This window comes from Coturnix japonica, chromosome 1 (assembly GCF_001577835.2).
Source record: "Coturnix japonica isolate 7356 chromosome 1, Coturnix japonica 2.1, whole genome shotgun sequence".
NCBI classification, from domain to species: domain Eukaryota; kingdom Metazoa; phylum Chordata; class Aves; order Galliformes; family Phasianidae; genus Coturnix; species Coturnix japonica.
In genome coordinates this window covers 8,031,972-8,049,743 of record NC_029516.1, presented here as the reverse complement: position 1 = coordinate 8,049,743, position 17,772 = coordinate 8,031,972, and the positions used below count along the sequence as shown (strand labels likewise).

At 36.9% G+C, this 17,772-nt stretch overlaps 1 protein-coding gene across 3 annotated transcripts in view; it reads right to left on the bottom strand.

Annotated features, from left to right (window-relative positions):
- Positions 1 to 17,772, bottom strand: part of SEMA3A (semaphorin 3A) — a 241,749-nt gene that overhangs the window by 45,293 nt on the left and 178,684 nt on the right. For all 3 annotated transcript variants that reach the window (XM_015876098.2, XM_015876014.2, XM_015876186.2), the window contains one exon: positions 15,666 to 15,785. In XM_015876098.2, the coding sequence (XP_015731584.1) occupies positions 15,666 to 15,785 (120 nt within the window). The remainder of the gene's footprint in view (positions 1 to 15,665; positions 15,786 to 17,772) is intronic.

Below are 17,772 nucleotides of genomic sequence, written 5' to 3'. Positions count from 1 at the left end.
ATCATATTTGGAACTTTATTTTTTCTAAGATGCAAGCGTTTGTATGTGTATGTTTATACATTTGTACTGAACACTACAAACCATTGGTTTTAACACATTCTTGTACAGATCCATATGAGTTTTAAAGCTTGTCTATCAGATGAATGAGCCATCTGTCTTATTGTAAGAGTCACTGAAAGCAACACGAGAAATCAAGAATTCATGAATTTGACAAAAGACAGTTCCCTTTGTTTCATTCAGCATAACTTATGCATTGATGATTATCTGTTATTATTTGCCTGTTTTCCTCAGTTTTGTACATCTTGTGTTCAATGCATAAAATGAACAAGAGACACTTAGTTGTCTGCTGTAAACATTACATTTGTCTACTGTCCAAATTCCCAGTCTTTAAAAACCTGTTATTTTCTTTTGTGGGCACTATGAAACTTAAATTCTGCATCTCATGCCTTTATTTTACATTGCCTTCTCCTTGCAAGGAGCAGTCAGCTTCCAGCATTTAAAAAGAATTTTTTGTTTTCTTATTGGTGACTTATGTTATCTCAAGGAAAAATCTCAAATCTAACACAGTAGGTAGAAAACACAGTGTTTTCTACCTACTTTTCATTCAAGTTACAGGTTTTGAGAAGTCTGAATTGTCCCTATAATGCCTCTGTGCATGAGCACTTCCCACTGCACTTCATGTCTGCAGAGGGCCTAGTTTAATCTCACTGACATCACTATAACACTAACTATTTATCAGGAAACTTGAGTTTTTCTGAATTAACAATAAAATAATCAACAAACACCAATTCTCAGATATATGGCTATGCTCACAGATAAAGTATTGCAACTGAATACTTTCAAATATTTCATAAGGGCAAAATGTGAAACGTAATTTTTAAAATAACCACGTTTTGTGGTTTTATTTTTTGTTGTTAGGGTTTTTTTGTTTTTTGTTTTTTTGTTTTTTCCTTATTGTTTTTCTGAACAAAAGATTTTTATATTTTTCTGAAGAAAAAGATCTTGGTCCCTGGAAGGTTGTCTGGTTTCTTCTCATACTAATTCATCTAATAAATCCTTTCTGCAAATCTTGATGCATTTATCTGAACAGAAGCTTTTACATACCTTCCAAAAGGAAAGGAAATGCATATATATAAGCATAGGGGTTTTGTTTGTTTGTTTGTTTGTTTGTTTGTTTGTTTTTCCCCCAATAATACAGGAAACTAATAAAAATATGGGGCAACCCATTTCTTTAAAATATGTCGGGGAACTATTTTTTTTTTCATTGTTTACTTAGTATGCTCATAGAAGCTCTAAATAGACCAGGAACATCAAATTTTGCTTGATACTATAAAGGAAAATGTAGTTCTAAAGTTTTAGAGTATAATGGCATCAAAACTTGATAATACTACAGGAAATCTCATCTTTCTAACACATGAAGTGTTCAACTTATAGCTACTAGTGATATATATCTGAGTATTAAGAAAAAAAGTGTTCAAAAAGATGAAGTCCATTTTTGGTGGCTTAGTCTCAGCAAGCTTTTGTATACTGACATTTCTAGAGAATAGTGTTGCTTATAAAATTCTTAACCACAGTAATATCACATTTCAGTAACATGGTCCTTGTTTTGTTACTACACCATACTTTTCTGAGTATTAGCTATTAGCTTGTGGATTGGTTTTTAGAACTCAACACTTTTTTCCTCTTTTTTCTTTTTTTATTGCATAGCATGCAAAATGACATACCTTATATGCTTATTAGGGAATGAAATCTAATAGATAGCTATCCACCAAGTGTGTATTGATACACACCCATGTAATCCTGTAAATGAGTAAGGAATGGGGTACATCTGACACCACTTTGAAACCTAAAAACTAGTTGCTGAAGCTTAAGTAATATACGATGCTCTGCAGCTGACTATGAAAAATCCAATTTAGCATTGCTGTAAGATAGGTTATTCATTATCTACTGCTCTGACAAAAAAACAAAACAAAACAAAACAAAACAAAACAAAAAAACCCTAAAACAAACAAACAAACAAAAAAAAAAAAACAACAAATGAAGACAGCAATTGAGAATCCATTTGTCAAGTCATTTTTTCTGGTGATCTGTCCATCATTCATTCTGTGAATGAGGAATTTGGGTCTGCTTTGTTTATTCCTTATTTATGCCTTATTTATTCAAACATGCTACCTTTACAAGTGAAAAAAATAGGTATCCGTTTGTCTCTCCCATTTGCTCTCCTCCCTTTGTGCTCCCTCTTCCTTACACCACTGGCATGAAGGACTGTAAGAATTAAATTATGCTGATGGTGACATCTGCTTCACCTTTTTGTTTCACAAGTGTTGCCTGGTGGAAACTGAAGAGGAACCCAGTGAAGTAGCTGGCTTAAGCAGAACTGGAACGGTGTTTGTCCTATACTCACTGGGCTTGCAGGGCTAAACAAAGAAAAATTACTAAAAGCTGTTGTATCAATTAAAATGCTGAAAAAAGATGAAAACTGATCTGCTGGGAAATTGCATGCCATACTGAAATATACAGTTTTGTACCAGGTGTTTTTGCTGCTTTTCTATTGACAGGTTATAAAAATATCAAAATGTCTTACAGTTACAGCACAGAAGGGTCTTCAAGATGTAAAATTTGATACATGGTTGTATTTCACAAATAATTAAAGCCTGCAATGAATTAGCAAATCTGAATTTAATTACAACAGATCGTCCAGATAATTTCTTGATCATGCATGCTCTCTGTCTGTCTGATCACAAAGTATTAGGCCATGTCCTACTCTAGTATAGTCAGTAGCTGTAAATGCTAAATACAGTGGAAGTAAGAATACATCCTCGAGAATTGAGCTTAATATTAGCTTTGCTGTTCCTTGCTAGTGTGAAATTTGAATTGTGCTCTTGAATTGTCTACATGTATTGTCATTTAAAAATACATAGATGTTTCCACTTTTCTGTAAAAAGAGTATTTTAATACAAGACAGTAATTAGCAATCTAGTACCAGCCATCAGTTTGATATCAGCCATGACATTATTTAATTTTCAGAATCACAGAGGTTAAAGCTCACTGAACTATAAACAGTTGGAAACATGGAGTGTAATCCCAAGGCACAGCTCTGCACAAGCTGTAATTTAAATCATATTGCATGCTAAGCTGAAAAGGCAGTGCAGGTCCCAGAGGGCATGAATAAATCTGCAGTCACTGATTTGCCACACACATTTGTGCTGGGATACTGTAACTGTGCAAATGTGATGTCTTCCTTTAGTGCAGAGGACCTGTCATCTACTGAGATTTGTAATTAAATAACCCAAAGAACAAAAGCAATTACTTAACCTTACAAGCATTCAGACTGGAATTTACACAGTTTTGTGAACAAAGAAAAGAGGAAGTTGTGGAGACAGAGAGAAAGGGAGTCTGCAACATAATTCAGATGTGTCTAATGCTAGTTGAGGTTTTAATGTATAGACCAGGTATTCAAATACCTGACTTACTTTGAACTATGAATTCCTTCATCACAAAGTCCACTCTGAAGTGGATGTTTGCCTGTTTAAGGAGCCAATTATGTTACTGCTGGCTACATGCCACATCAGGTGCTGTCTTTGAGCAATCGGTTGTGTTAATTGCAAGTAACACTGAATGCCTTTTGGGACAAGAAATTCAGTTTTCAGGAATGTTAGTGTAAAGGAGCTGGTTTAGCCCATTACTAAGAACAAATCACCAAGTCTATGTGAGCTGGCAAATAACACTCATGATTTTATGGAATGGAGGAAAGAGGTTGGAACAGACTCATGTGCTATGTCCTTACACAGAATCATAGAATCACTGACTCTCGTGAGTAGGAAAAGACCCTTTAAGGCCATCTAAGCCAACTCACATTCAATGAACAGGGAAATCTACAGCTATATCTGGTTGCTCAGAGCCTGATAAAGCTTGACCTTGAACATCTCCAAGGACATAGCTTCCACCATTTGCTCTACTAAATATGTAGGGCATCTCAGTTACTTGATAGATTTGCCTTCAGCTTCTCAGCCCAGCTATTTTTTTCACTCTCTGCTTAGTTCTATTATGAGTTCTGAACTAGGAAAACAGAGCCAAGATATTGGTTTAGAAGAACCATCTATTATCATCATAAACATGGTGTCCTCCATATGTACTGGCATTTACCACTTTCTGTTTGCATACTGGGAAAATAATAATAAAAATGTGCATTTTTATAATGATGTAGAGAAAGTATTCTAAAAGCATTTTAAAAAATGACAAATTAATTTTAAGAAGAAAATTTGTATAAAAATAGACATTGAAGAAATAGAGTATATTGTGAATGACATGAACTGCACACTGCGGCAAGTAGAAATTTGTAAATTTTTCTTGGATGCAGTGTATATATTCTAGTTTATTATCAGCTAATGGTCTGGACTGTGATATTTCTGTAGTAACTAACTTTTGTCTCCATACTTGAATAACACATTTTAACTATCTATTCACAAGAGTTGTTTTCTGATATGCCTGTAGAACCAGCGCAATTTAAAAGAAACCTGCCCAAACACAGGAGGTGATGAATAGGAACTTTGGGTAGAATCAGTGGAGATAAAGAGAGTTCATATGTTGCAGGGATGTGGAAAAATTTGTATTAACCTCAAAGTCTGCAGGTGCCTAGAAAAAGTATGGAGGCTCAGGAAGTGTCTCTAATAGCCTTTAGAGGCTCAATCCCCAAACTCCAACAAGATTGTATAAAGAAAACTTCTCAAAACAAAGCCATCTTATTTCTCCTTTTAACACAGACTAAAACTCTGCCAAACACTCTGGTCTGAAGCTGTGAATTTCATTAAATTCAATGCAACTTGCTTAGTGCTCTCCATTCTTATATGGCTGAAACCTCTAATTCTCCACACCCCCCCCCCCCCGCGGCAGCCAGCGTGCTCCAGTCACATCACACTTAACCTTTGCCTTGGCTTCTCAAAAAAGAATTTGTTTCACTCTATTCATGGCTTCAACAGTTTGGCAAACTGCACTTGAGTGCCGCACTGGGCCTTTATATTGAACACACTAATCTGATTGTTTTTCCACTCTACAAACTTTGGGTCAACAATCAAGCTGCTGCCAGAAACTAATTAATTTGCAAACAGGCCCCATTTTCACAGGGGGAGAGCTTTTGAAACCTATGTCAGCAGAGCTGGTCACACCATGGTGACATGCATTGTCATGGCATCCACTTTTCTGGGTAATTCTCCTCACTAATTTTTCACCACACACATGAACTCAAATTACCCAGTCAACAGTAAATTTCTATTCAGTGCCCACCAAACTCTAAATGTGATGTCCTGAGAAGAGGAAATTGGTATTGACAGGGTCAACACTCATTAAATTGATGGCTAGAGCGGAAGGGAAGAAAAGGCACAAGAACATACAAAAAAACATCAGATGTGTGTCATATCTCAATGAAGGGGGCTGTAACAGACCCCTTTACCACTTTGTTGAAACCACTTGGTATTCTATGGTGTGATTCCCTACAAGCAGATTTCTGCTTAACTTTTTTTGAATAACTGGCCAGTTACTTTGTTAACAAGAAAGAAGGCAGAATTTGGTACCTGAAAGTCACTGCTTTGCAAGCATCAGAGAAGTGGTGAGCCCTCACAGAGATCTCAAAGATCATGGGAAACCTAGCTGAGTTTGCAAGGTCTATAGTACACATGTATTACCTATGGCATCAAGCTACTTTAGTCTAATTTACATCTTTGTAAAAATAAGAATTTCAAAGAAAACCAAGTTGTGCAACTGGAAGTGAAGCCTACCCAAAAAGCAAAACAAAGTGCAGTCTTAGAACCTGAACATTACACCTGTTTTGAACAGATTATCTTTCTTCCCTCCCCCCCCCCCTTCCTTCCTTTCTTTTTTTTCTTTTTTTTTCCTTTCTTCCGTCTTCCCATCCTTCCTTTTTTTTTTAATTAATTTTTCCTTTTTAAATTCATCTCCAGGGCAAGAGTTTTCAATAACACTTCCTGACAATTAGCTGGAGCATGAAGTTAATGTGATTATATTTATACATATATGTATAGATATTTTATGCACAGATATACATGTATGGTGCTTTTGATCATATATTCACTGAAAGTAGTACACAAAGCTGCCTGCTGTCAACTGCAGAAGTTACCCATTGAAGCTTTATTACATATGATGTAATAAATATCATATAAATATCATCATATAGATATCATATCATCATATCAATATCATACTATTACATATGAATTAGCAGAGGGTTGTTAAGAGTTTGGGTAGTATGGTTAGGTTGTGGTTGGACTTGATGATCTTTAAGTTCTTTTCCAACCTGAGTGATTCTACAATGCTATGAATCTATATAAATAAACAAGCCTTCATAGTCAAATAAATATAAATGTAAATATAAATATAAATGTTGCAAGTTAAGAGCTGGAATCATAGATGAGACTATTCCTCCTGGGGTGTACTCCTGCAGCTGAATTATTGCACAGTGCCTACATTTAGAGATGGCAATTGAGATTCATGTTTGTCCTTCTGTGCAGCTCACCTGGATCATTAAAACTTGGTTCTGACCACCCAAGCAAGATCAATCAATTTGTTCAGTACAGCCAGGTACACTGACTTATTCACATCAAGCCAGACCTAGCCAGAGCTTGTTCTGGCTCATTTATCCAATTTCCTCCTCAAAAAAGTCAGACAATGGCTGAAGGAAAGGGCAACACTCTTAGGTCTCACTCTGACATGTTGCTTACCAGGATTTACTGGATTGTTGACATGCTAGTGTACTCAACAGTAATGCAAAAATTACAATTAAAAAAAAAATAATAATGATATTTTTAACATATTACAAGCAGATCAATGCAGTGTACATGTGTAAGCACATATCCCAAAGCTGGCGATCATTTCCTTTTTTTCTGTTTAGAAGAAACTGTGCAGTGATCTTTTAGGGACTGGGGTCATATCTCACACTGCTTGTTTAGAGAGTTATAAATTTCTTTCCTAAACTCTGTATTGTGTGCAGCAGAAAAGCTTATCTGGGCTCCTGTGTAAACCATGCTTTTAACTCTGAGCTCTCTCATTATTTTTGATCATATATGCTCTATAAAGAGGGTGTCACAGCATGAGTTACCACAAAGCATGGTTCCTAACCTATACTCCTAGCCATTTTCTTTTTTCTTTTTTTTTGTGTGTGTGTGTGTGTGTGTGTGTGTGAATAAGACTGACAAAGCTAATACTCATAAACAAGGTTAACTGTATTTCTATACATATACCTAAATTAGGTGTTGCTGACCTAATGTATATCCTAACTTCATCAAACATACTGTGGCTATAACACAAACCAATATGTTTATTGATGCAAGTATTTTTCTGTAGTTCATCTTCTCCGGTGTCAGGAAGTTCTCAAAATATGTGGTCAGAACCATGGAGATTTCCTCCTTTGTTTTTCTTTCCCACTCTCTGAATCCACTCTAGCCTCCAAACTCATGTTTTGGTTACCTTTATCAATTTTTCATACCTAACTGGAACAAAATCTCGTTCATAGCACTAAGGTAAAATGAAAAATATGATGCAATCATAGACAGTAGTGGAAGGAGAGGAGAGGAGAGGAGAGGGAGAGGAGAGGAGAGGAGAGGAGAGGAGAGGAGAGGAGAGAGAGAGAGAGGAGAGGAGAGGAGAGGAGAGGAGAGGAGAGGAGAGGAGAGAGAGGAGAGGAGAGAGAAGGAGAGGAGAGGAAGAGAGAGAGAGGAGGAGAGGAGAGGAGAGGAGAGGAGAGGAGAGGAGAGGAGAGGAGAAAAAGGACTTAGTAAATAATATTCACTAAGAATAATTTAAATAGTTTTGTTCAGGTCACTTTTTGGGACAGAATGATTTTTCTGATTTTTTTTAACCCACTACCTTCATGATCTTTCTCACATCCAGAGGCAGTGTAAAGCAACTATACATTCTTTAACTGCCATTTGGCTTTCAGTTTCCAAATTAGAGCCTTTTATTTACTTTTTATAAGGATACACGCAGGAGCTATCAGTCAAGATGAGTTACTGGATTCAACTACATTGATATCTTCCAATCAAATACTTGGTTGAGCCTACAGCTCCTTGTATTGCAACCATTTTAGGTTGAACATAGAGTAATAACAGCAAGAAAGAAGGGCATCTTTGTGCTTCTGGAAATTCAACATTTCTTCCAGGAGAAACAGAATGAGTTATAATAAAATGTATTCAGAAAAGACTTGTTAGCTTGCAATGAGAAAAGCAATTTGAAAATCTTATTCATTCTCTCAAATTTGGATCTACAGACTTAAGGAATAAAAAAAAAGAGTTTGTATTCCATTCTGTTCGCATTATTATGCCACTGTCACCATAGTTTCTGAATACTTCCTAGCACTTTGTTAGGTGACATTAGCATTTGTCACACATGGAATTTATCACTGTGTAATTATTTATTGCTATTCTTAGCAAGGAAACTAATAGGAATGGGGGTGGGAGAGTGTATTAAGTGAGAAATGAGACTTGCTTATACGGGCATGTTTTGTTCCTGAAAGGCTTGGAGTTGTTCTTGTCTGTATAAGTAGTGGTGGGAAAATGCTGGGCTTGGTTCCATGCTGCAGCCTGCATGATAGGAGATATCAGCTGACTAATTTGGTTTGAAGATATAAATGCATACTTTAAATGCAAGATATCCTTGAAAAATAAACCTCACTGTTTTCACTGGTAAAAATGTTTAAATACTTCCTTGTATATACATGTGAACACAGACCGGAGTCTATTTTCTTCAGTTCCTCACGATGTCAGGCAAGAATACTATCTGAGAGCACATAAAATGTTATTAAAGTTCCTCTTCAAACCTGCTAGGCCTCCCCACTGACTAAACTAAAAATTTGAAAAATAAATTTGGCCAAATATAATTTACATACAGCTTTTTCAAAAGTCCTTCAATTAAACAGCTCTTTTCTTGATGGAGATTTATTGTGTTTATCCATCACCTTTTTTCTCCTAGAACATCTCGGATATATTTTAGGAAATAGACTTCCAAGAGTAAACTAGGATAGTTTAGTCCCATCTGTGCTGGAAGGTTATCCATTTACTGTCTGCTTACATTTGCTGGTATGTATTTTATCGCTTTCTGTATGTCTGGATTGCCAAGACAATTTGTATTGTATCAACAATAGGAGGTGGGCTAGAAAGTGGGAAACTAGGAAGGCATTTAGGGAGGAGGGAGAGGCACAGAAGAGAGGGATATGGGTGGATATGGATGGATGGCAAAAGAGTATGGTTTGGATGATCAAAATAAAGTTATAGATTACGAATGCAGCAAATGAAAGCATACAAGCCTCAAAAAGAGTAGCTGGAATAGATTAAAGGCTCATTTTGAAATGACTCAACGCATTTACTACATCTTTATTAGATGGAAAATATTTTATAAGCAAATTGAAATCTTGTTCTCCTCTTGCAATTCATACGTAATCAAAATTAGGTGTGCATGTTGCCAGTGTTGGGACATTATATGCCAATATGCCATAAACAGAAACAACACACAGTGATGGCTAAGGTTCTGTATTAATGCCAGGAGAGTATCAAGCCCTTGTTTCCAAAAATGGAGCCTGTGAAATTTAAGAGAGCATTTTTATTGAATAGTCACTCAGCTTCTATAATTCTCAGCTGTTTATGTAACTGTAAAATAAAGATTGTCAAGGACAATAAGCCCAGGGGTCTAAGTAAAACTGCTACCCCATTTTAAAAATTAAGCCATGGAAAGTATGATAAAATAACATTATAGAGCAAATTTAAATCCACAATAAGCAAGGAAATTCTACACCATGGCTGGAAATCCATCCTGACTGTCTGCCTTAACTTCAGTACTAGTAAAGACAGTGAATGAGGCCAGTGTTCCCTCACTTTTTGGAGTGCAAATCACATTCATAATACTACCTTAATATGGATTTTGTGATTTCATTTCCTCTGAAACCTTATGCATCCCAAGTTTGTTTTGATTTTAAAATAAATGTTTATGGTCATTCATTTTAAGAAATGTTAACAATTTAAGGCCAGATCCCCTGTGCTTGTGTCAAGGAAGATGAGGGTGGCTTGAAGCTTTCTTTCCACTCCCCTGAAGACTATCTTCAGTGCATTGCTTAGCATTTGCTTTGGTACATTGCACTGCCATTTCTGCCTTCTTGCCTCTAGCCATGCCCTCAGCCCTTGCATGAATGCTTCTGAAGCTTAAGAGAAGGGAGCGAGAGATGTACAGCGAACTCATTTAGCTCACTGGGGAACTCCCTAGTACCAGGGGAAACTGTTCTAGCCTGCTCGTGACTCCTACTCATCTCATATTATTGCTGATACAGTTCACAGAAGCAGGACCTATCCACACTTCCTTGAAATAACATTGGTTTCTGATGGATCTGAACTACACAAGGTAATAGCTCATGTAAAGAAAAACATGTTTTATGCCTATAGGCAGAACCCTATGAGATACAACATCAAAGCCATTAGTCCTTACAGTAAAGGCGAACACGTGATTTTTTAAATTTTTTTTTATTTATTTATTTTCGTAATTTCAAGACTTCTTCTGAGAGTCCAAATCTATTCTTAACCCTCACTGAGACCAGGACTGTCAATTTTTTATTTATTTTTTTTTTTGTGCAGAGAAATAATATGCACTTGCTCATGGAACCAATAATGTCCAGGCACACAGCTTACAACAAAGTACATGATTTGGTGTGGGGCACTGAACAGTGGCTTCCCACATCCAAGTTGACTTCCCCAAGCACAGCAATATTTTACTGAATTTTTGCAAATGCCTCCATGTCACTTCTGGCCAACTCTGTATCAATAATTTAATATACAATGCTACAGTGACTGATGCATTGTTCTCTACCTTCTAGATGAATGCTCTGACTACACAGCTATAGAATCAGTCTCCCTTGTTTTATTTTGCTTGGTGACTATTTAATTTTTTAAGCAAAATGAAATGTCTTTAGAAGCCTGACAGCATTTAAAATTTTTAAAAGACTTAAAAATATTTAAGAGCTTCTGGCCAGCACCTTCCCTTGGGTTGGGCACAGTTCAAGCTCCTCTTCCCAGCAGCACTAGTCTTATTATGAGAGATGGAACATCTCCAACAAGTGATTCTGTAATCTCAGTAGAAACTGTGTTCATACTTTAATCCAAAAACTTCTTGTGTAATGTTGTTCAGTTCCAGATGATATTTAAATTCTAGGAAATTTGTAAACTCATGCACAAGTGTCCTCTTCATTCCATTTTTGTTACCAAGAAGCTGTGTTTTCTGCACCCTGACCTTAGTTTTAATATGGGGAAAGCAATTTCAAATCTCTGTTTTGAACAAAGTAAACATGAGCAAGAGCTTTGCTGAATCACTGGGCTGAGGATAATGGAATGATGTTCAACAAGACCAATGGCCACTTTGGCCACAACAACTCCAGGTAACACTACACGCATGGTGGAGCGGAGTGGCTGGAATAACGTAAGGAAGAAATGGACCTGGGGTTGGCACTCAGCTGAAAATGAGCTAACAGTGTGCCCAGGTGGACAAGAAGACCAACAGCATCCTGGCTTGTATCAAAAACAGTATAACCTGAAGGAGCAGAGAAGTGATCACCTCCCTCTGCTCAGCTCTGGTAAGGCCACACCTTGAGTACTGTGTTTAGTTTTGGGTCACTTACTACAGGAAAGATATTGAGGCCCTGGAATGTGTCCAGAGAAGGGCAAGGAAACTGGTGTTCTGGAGCACAGTTCTTATGAGGAAGTTGAAGGAACTGGGATTGTTTATTCTGGAAGAGGCTCAGGGGAGACTTTACAGCATTCTGCAACAACCTAAATGGAGGTTGTGGTGAGGTGGGGGTTGGACTATTTTCCTGCATAAATGGCAACAGGACTAGCGGAACATGGCCTCAAGGTGTGCCAGAGGAGATTCAGGTTGCATGTTAGGAAATACTTCTCTGAGAGAGTGGTCAGTCTCTGGAACAGGCTGCCCAGACGGCTGAGTCACCGTCCCTGGAAGTGTACAAGAAGACTTATAATAGGTTGTCTCGCCACCTATCTCTTAAGGTTCTTGAGGAAGGAGTTCATATGTTTTGTTAGAATTGCAGTCCTTACCAAATTTTCAGCGTCTGTTCATTACAATAGCAGTTTTTAACATGAGGATAAGCACACTCTGGACAGTAACTGAAAAACCAAACCCACCACTATGTAGCAATCCACACTTTTGCTGAAAATTGTGTAAATGTCTACAAACCTAGGGTTCAAAACTGGTCTGTACAAATGTTTAGGAATGTTAAGTACACCTCATCCTTCAATGTAAATGTTTCATTAAAAGATATTCACCTTAAATACATGCAATCACAAAAAGTCTTTTTTAATTGCATTAAAAAATATACAAATGGCCACAGTAAAAAATAAATACATAAAAAATAAGAGGTCAAAGTAAAGGCATGTCTGCAGAGTTTGAAATCCAAATAGTTATCGTTTTTTGGACTTCCTTGTTGGATGCTGAAATTAGGAGTTCTGTGCAGAAAGGCTGCCAGGACATTACCACTGGGAAATTAACAGTAGGGTTTTAGAACGTTTAATAGGAGCACTGTAGTGCAGATTTTAAGTCAAATTTTGCCTCTTAGGAATGTAACTTCATTGACTTGAAAGGGAGAGATAGATTTCAAAAATGTACTTACAGATCATTGTCTATTAAATTATATACAGCTATGAGAATAAGTTCTAAAAGATGTTGTTTGATTCTTGCATTTTTAAACCAACTTAAATTTATACTTCCATACAGGAAGATAGTTTAAGAACTACACTTAGTGTTGAAAATCATTTTCACTGTCTGTTATAGTAAATACTGCCTCTCTAATTCTACACTTCTTTTGGACAAAATTTAAATTCTGAAGAGCCTGAATTCATCATTTCTTTACACGCAAATGTCTTCACCTTCCCATCTTGCACAAAATGGTTGTGGTTTCTACTCTGTCACATGTAACCTTAGTGCTAATTTGGGAAAAGTAGTTCTCACATTTAGTGCTGAAAGACCGATAACCGAATCCACAAAGAAATGACACATTTTCAGCGATGAAGTACAGGAGCTGTGGACAGTGGATGTGCTTTCCCAACATATACATGCTCCTCATGCTCCTGACTCAGCTGTCACTGTGCATATTTAGAGCACTAAAGCAGATTTTGCTCGCAGGACTGTATTATATGTCATCACAACTATCATAATGAAAATGAACATTGCGTTATATTGAATATATTTTTACTCTGACAGGATCCAAGATAGATCACAGAACAGAATCACAGAATCACCAAGGTTGGAAAAGACTTAAGAGATCATCCAGTCCAGCTGCTCACCTATTACCAATAGCTCCCACTAAAACAATTTTCCTCAACACAACATTAAATCATTCCTTGAACACCCCCAGGGTCGGTGACTCCACCACCTCCCTGGGCAGTCCATTCCAGTGCCTGACAACCCTTTCTGAGAAGTAGTATTTGCTAATGTCCAGCCTGAATCTCCCCTGCTGCAGCTTGAAACCATTCCCTCTAGTCCTATCACTAATGACACAAGAGAAGAGGCTGACCCCCAGCTCACTACAACCTCCCTTCAGGAAGTTATAGAGAGCAATAAGGTCTCCCCTGAGCCTCTTCTCCAGGCTGAACATTCCCAGCTCCTTCAGCCTCTCCTCATATGGCCTGTGCTCCAGACCCCTCACCAGCTTTGTTGCCCTTTGTTGGATGTGGATGGTATGGATATGTCTGTAACACTTTTACTGTAATGTTTCCTGAAGTACATCTATCTTCTCTATTACTGTAAAAAAAATATACCAATAAACAATATTGCTGGTTTACTGTATAAGTATCAACTGTCCCCCCAGTTGTGTGGCTGAGTTATGACTAAACTAAACTTAACAGGACAAAAGTCAGATTCACACAAGTCATCATGCTAAAAATACACACATGTACATATGCACACTTATGTGGTTATCTGATATGTACATACAGTGCATACATGAGGGCTGCCCTGAAAGTAATGCTTCCTATTTTATTATGTTGGTCCATGACTTCAGACGCAAATGTTAGTCGTATGTCAGTAGAGGCTGAACCTTCCCACCAATATTTCATCATATTTTGGTGCCATGCAAGTGATGACAGGGGAGAGGCAGTCTACCAAAGTGGTAGTTCATGTGAAGCAAAGGTGTGCCACTGAATTCCTTCATTTCCTACAGAAAATAATTGCAACTATTGACATTCATCAATGTTTGCTGAATATTTATGGAAACTAAACTATAGTTAATGAGCACAGTGAGGCAGTTTTATGAGTGTGGCATAAAGGCTTTTGTTCATGGCTGAAAAAATGCATAGCTAAAGGTGGTGACTATGTTGAAAAATAGTATTTTGGGGCTAAATTTTTTCTCTATCAAATAGTGTTATTGTCCTTTTAGCATCTGTTGTTGTTTCTGCTGGAATAAATAGAAGGCATTACTTTCAGAGCAGCCTACATATCTTATGCGGTTCTGTTCATTCAACCTCCAAAATAACTTTACAGTTTTAACCATGAGATTTAGATTGGATACATTATTATTTGTACATAGATCTAATATAATAACTAGTATGACAAAGAACTTCCTTACTTTAAATGACAAGAAATTGTTGTGAAAAGATTGGCTGCTGTTACATACTAAAATTTTTCATGATCACTTTGCACTGAATTGCAAAACCATGTAAGAAAGCACAGACCTCAGCACAGACATGTATAATATGGAGTGCAAGTCTGGCAGATGCAAGTAGCATGTACAGAAAAAGTGGCTAGTCAAGTCTTCAAAACTGAAATATAAATTAACACAGTCTAACTGCAGCTAGCATTACTGGCTCGCTTAAATCAAATGGCAGCTTTTTAAAAATGAATATTCATTTCCAGAATTCTCATAATCCTGGTATAACTAATGCCAAGTGTAAATCCAGTTAAGTTAGTGAAAATTTGACTTCAGTAAAATTGGATAGAGAACTCAAACACATTTTAAAGTTTTTTGGTGCATGAAGTCAAAACAAGGTTTTCGCTGAAGCTATCCCTCTTATCCTATACATGTGAACAAGCAGCTATAAGCTTGCTTTGTAATAACCATATATATTTTTTTTCTCTTTTCAGCTGATGAATATTTTGAAACACAATAACTTAAAATACCCAAGATTCCTTTCATTTTTTGCAACCCAATGACAACTCTGGACTGCTCAGAAAAATCAGTGGATTCACTTTCTGTTGGACTTGGTGGCTAGTGACAGATTCCCTTCAATCCAGTCAAAAATTAAAGCTAGTACAGAATATTGTCCTGCCCAAGGCTACATAGCTATTTTGTGCTGACGTGTGGCTGATGCCTCCACAGGCCTTGAGCTTCTGTCCAAGTTACTCCCTACAGCAATCTGCTCCTGTGGCTTAATTGTATTAACTTAGTTTCTGTATATGTTTTAAATTTAATCTCACTCCACAAATCTCAATGTAATTAAAACAAAAATTCTTCTTTATAAATCACTTTTGATTAGTTTAACTAGTTTAAGACAAAATTCTGCTCCGAATAAAGGAGAAGTGTACATGTCACAGATGTTGCTGGAACAAAGCCGTGTGCTAGTCTTTAACAGCTGAATGAATGTAACTGGATAAATGTACATTTTACATACCATTTAGCCACCGGGAGTCATGCTGCTCTGTTCTGATTGGATGGTGATGCCCCAGAGTTCGGAAAATGGCAAAGTCTCTGCCCATGAAGTCTGCTGCTGTGCCAGAGTACAATTCTCCATCTGTGGGAGGATGTAACTGTAAGAAACATTTCTCAAATTTCCAGTCATGGTAAGTAAGAGAAAATTGTCAGCCCTCTGTTTATATTACACTAATGGGGGTAATGAGAAAATTACAAAGCAATAAACCATATGCAATTTATTGTCATTGAAAATATATTATTTGACCCACTTTCTCACTGCAGAACTTAACAGTAACCTCTCAAATGAGCTATATCCGCCAACTGCAGACACTTTACCAAGATATGTTTGCTGGAATACCGAGTGACTATACATCTCTACCTGGAAGACAGTAACACACAAAACCAAAATACTCCTCAAAGTCTATTCAGCTATGAAGTTACTCTATTTTGAACTTCTGAACAGAAGTTTTGACTGAAGACCTCCAGAGTTTGGTTTTTTTCCTACACTGCAGGGGTTTCGTTATTCTGTGTTTAGAAGTGAAGAAAGGGTCATTCACTTGCAGTTCAGAAAGTCATCATACCCCTTTGCATTTTTTTCTTAATTCTTTAATTTTTCTTCCCTGAAAACAGCAAATCCTCTTAAAAAAGGATTTTCTACAGAGAAGACATTACATGCCTTTTGACTTCTGCCACTTTTGTAACTGGGACTGGCAAAGCGCAGCAGCTAAGAGAGCAAAGGAGAACATCTGCTACTACCTCAACCCAATGTGTACCACAGTGAACAAGAGGAGTAGAAATTGACCTGTGATACTTCAGCCCATAAATGGCGCACACATATAGCCCAGCTGGAGAGGAAACACATAATATTAGAGTCTCTATGTTCCTCTCTTGAAGTAGCTAGAATTGTGGAGGAAACAAACACAGTTTAAATGCAAAGGACCAGATCAAGTTAAATACATGCCAACTGGTGGAGAAAATAAAAATAAGAAATATGCCTAAATAGGAAATGAGATACACTCTTCTATACTTCTAATACAGAATTAAAGATTATTATTGCTTCTAACTGCTGTTTTCAGGCCACCCATTTTAAATGAGTTTCCTGTGTAAAAGAGAAGCTTAAGGATGAAATAACTGTTTCTTTAAGCTAAAGTAATAAATTTTTCATGGTCATTATTAACTCTACTTTATCTTTATTTTAAAACACACTTCAGGAATGAGTTTATCATTTTTAATGACAATTTTAGATTTTTGCATGGTAGGACAACCATGTCCAAGCATGCCTATCAGATATCAGTGGCATCTTTTCCCCAGAGCATCGATACCATGAAATTATCAATTGAACCCACAGTGGCCCTGTACCATGAAAGTCAGGAAGGGTGAAAACATGATAGAGAAAGGAATGGAATTGAATCAGTTCACAGCAGAGATTAGAATAGATCAGTTGTGCCCAGCAGGAGGTGTAATCAGAATTGAAACAGAACAGCATATCCTTAATTAACAATTTATCATTCCTCTATGTCATTTAAGTTTTTAAAGGACAATCACTTAATTATAGTGATTATTATGTACATGGTATGCAGCTAAATGTTTAAAGAACATAAAACTTTTTTGCTTGAGAAAATGGCTTTGATGCTATGCTTAACCTTTCTTTAACCTTATCTTCAACCTTATCTTCATTTACTTGTCTTCCACTCCCAAGTGAGTTAGGATAAATCAGTATACATCAAAGGGGAAGAGAAAAAACAAAAACAAAACAAATTTTTATTTTTTTATTTTTTAAAGCAAGAAAAAGCACTATTTTACTTACTACTTATGAGGAAACAGAAAGGTCAATTAAAAAACAACAACAAGATTCAGTATTTTATACCTCAGATATGCACATCCTTTTAGTTAGAACTATTGATAAACTACTGAAGATTTAATGTGAGGGGTCTGGAGCACAAGTCTTATGAGGAGCGGATGTGGGAGCTGGGATGTTTAGTCTGGAGAAGAAGAGGCTCAGGGGAGACTTCATTGCAGTCTACAACTTCCTGAAGGGAGGTTGTGATGAGAAGGGGGTTGACCTCTTCTTCCAGACAACAAATAGG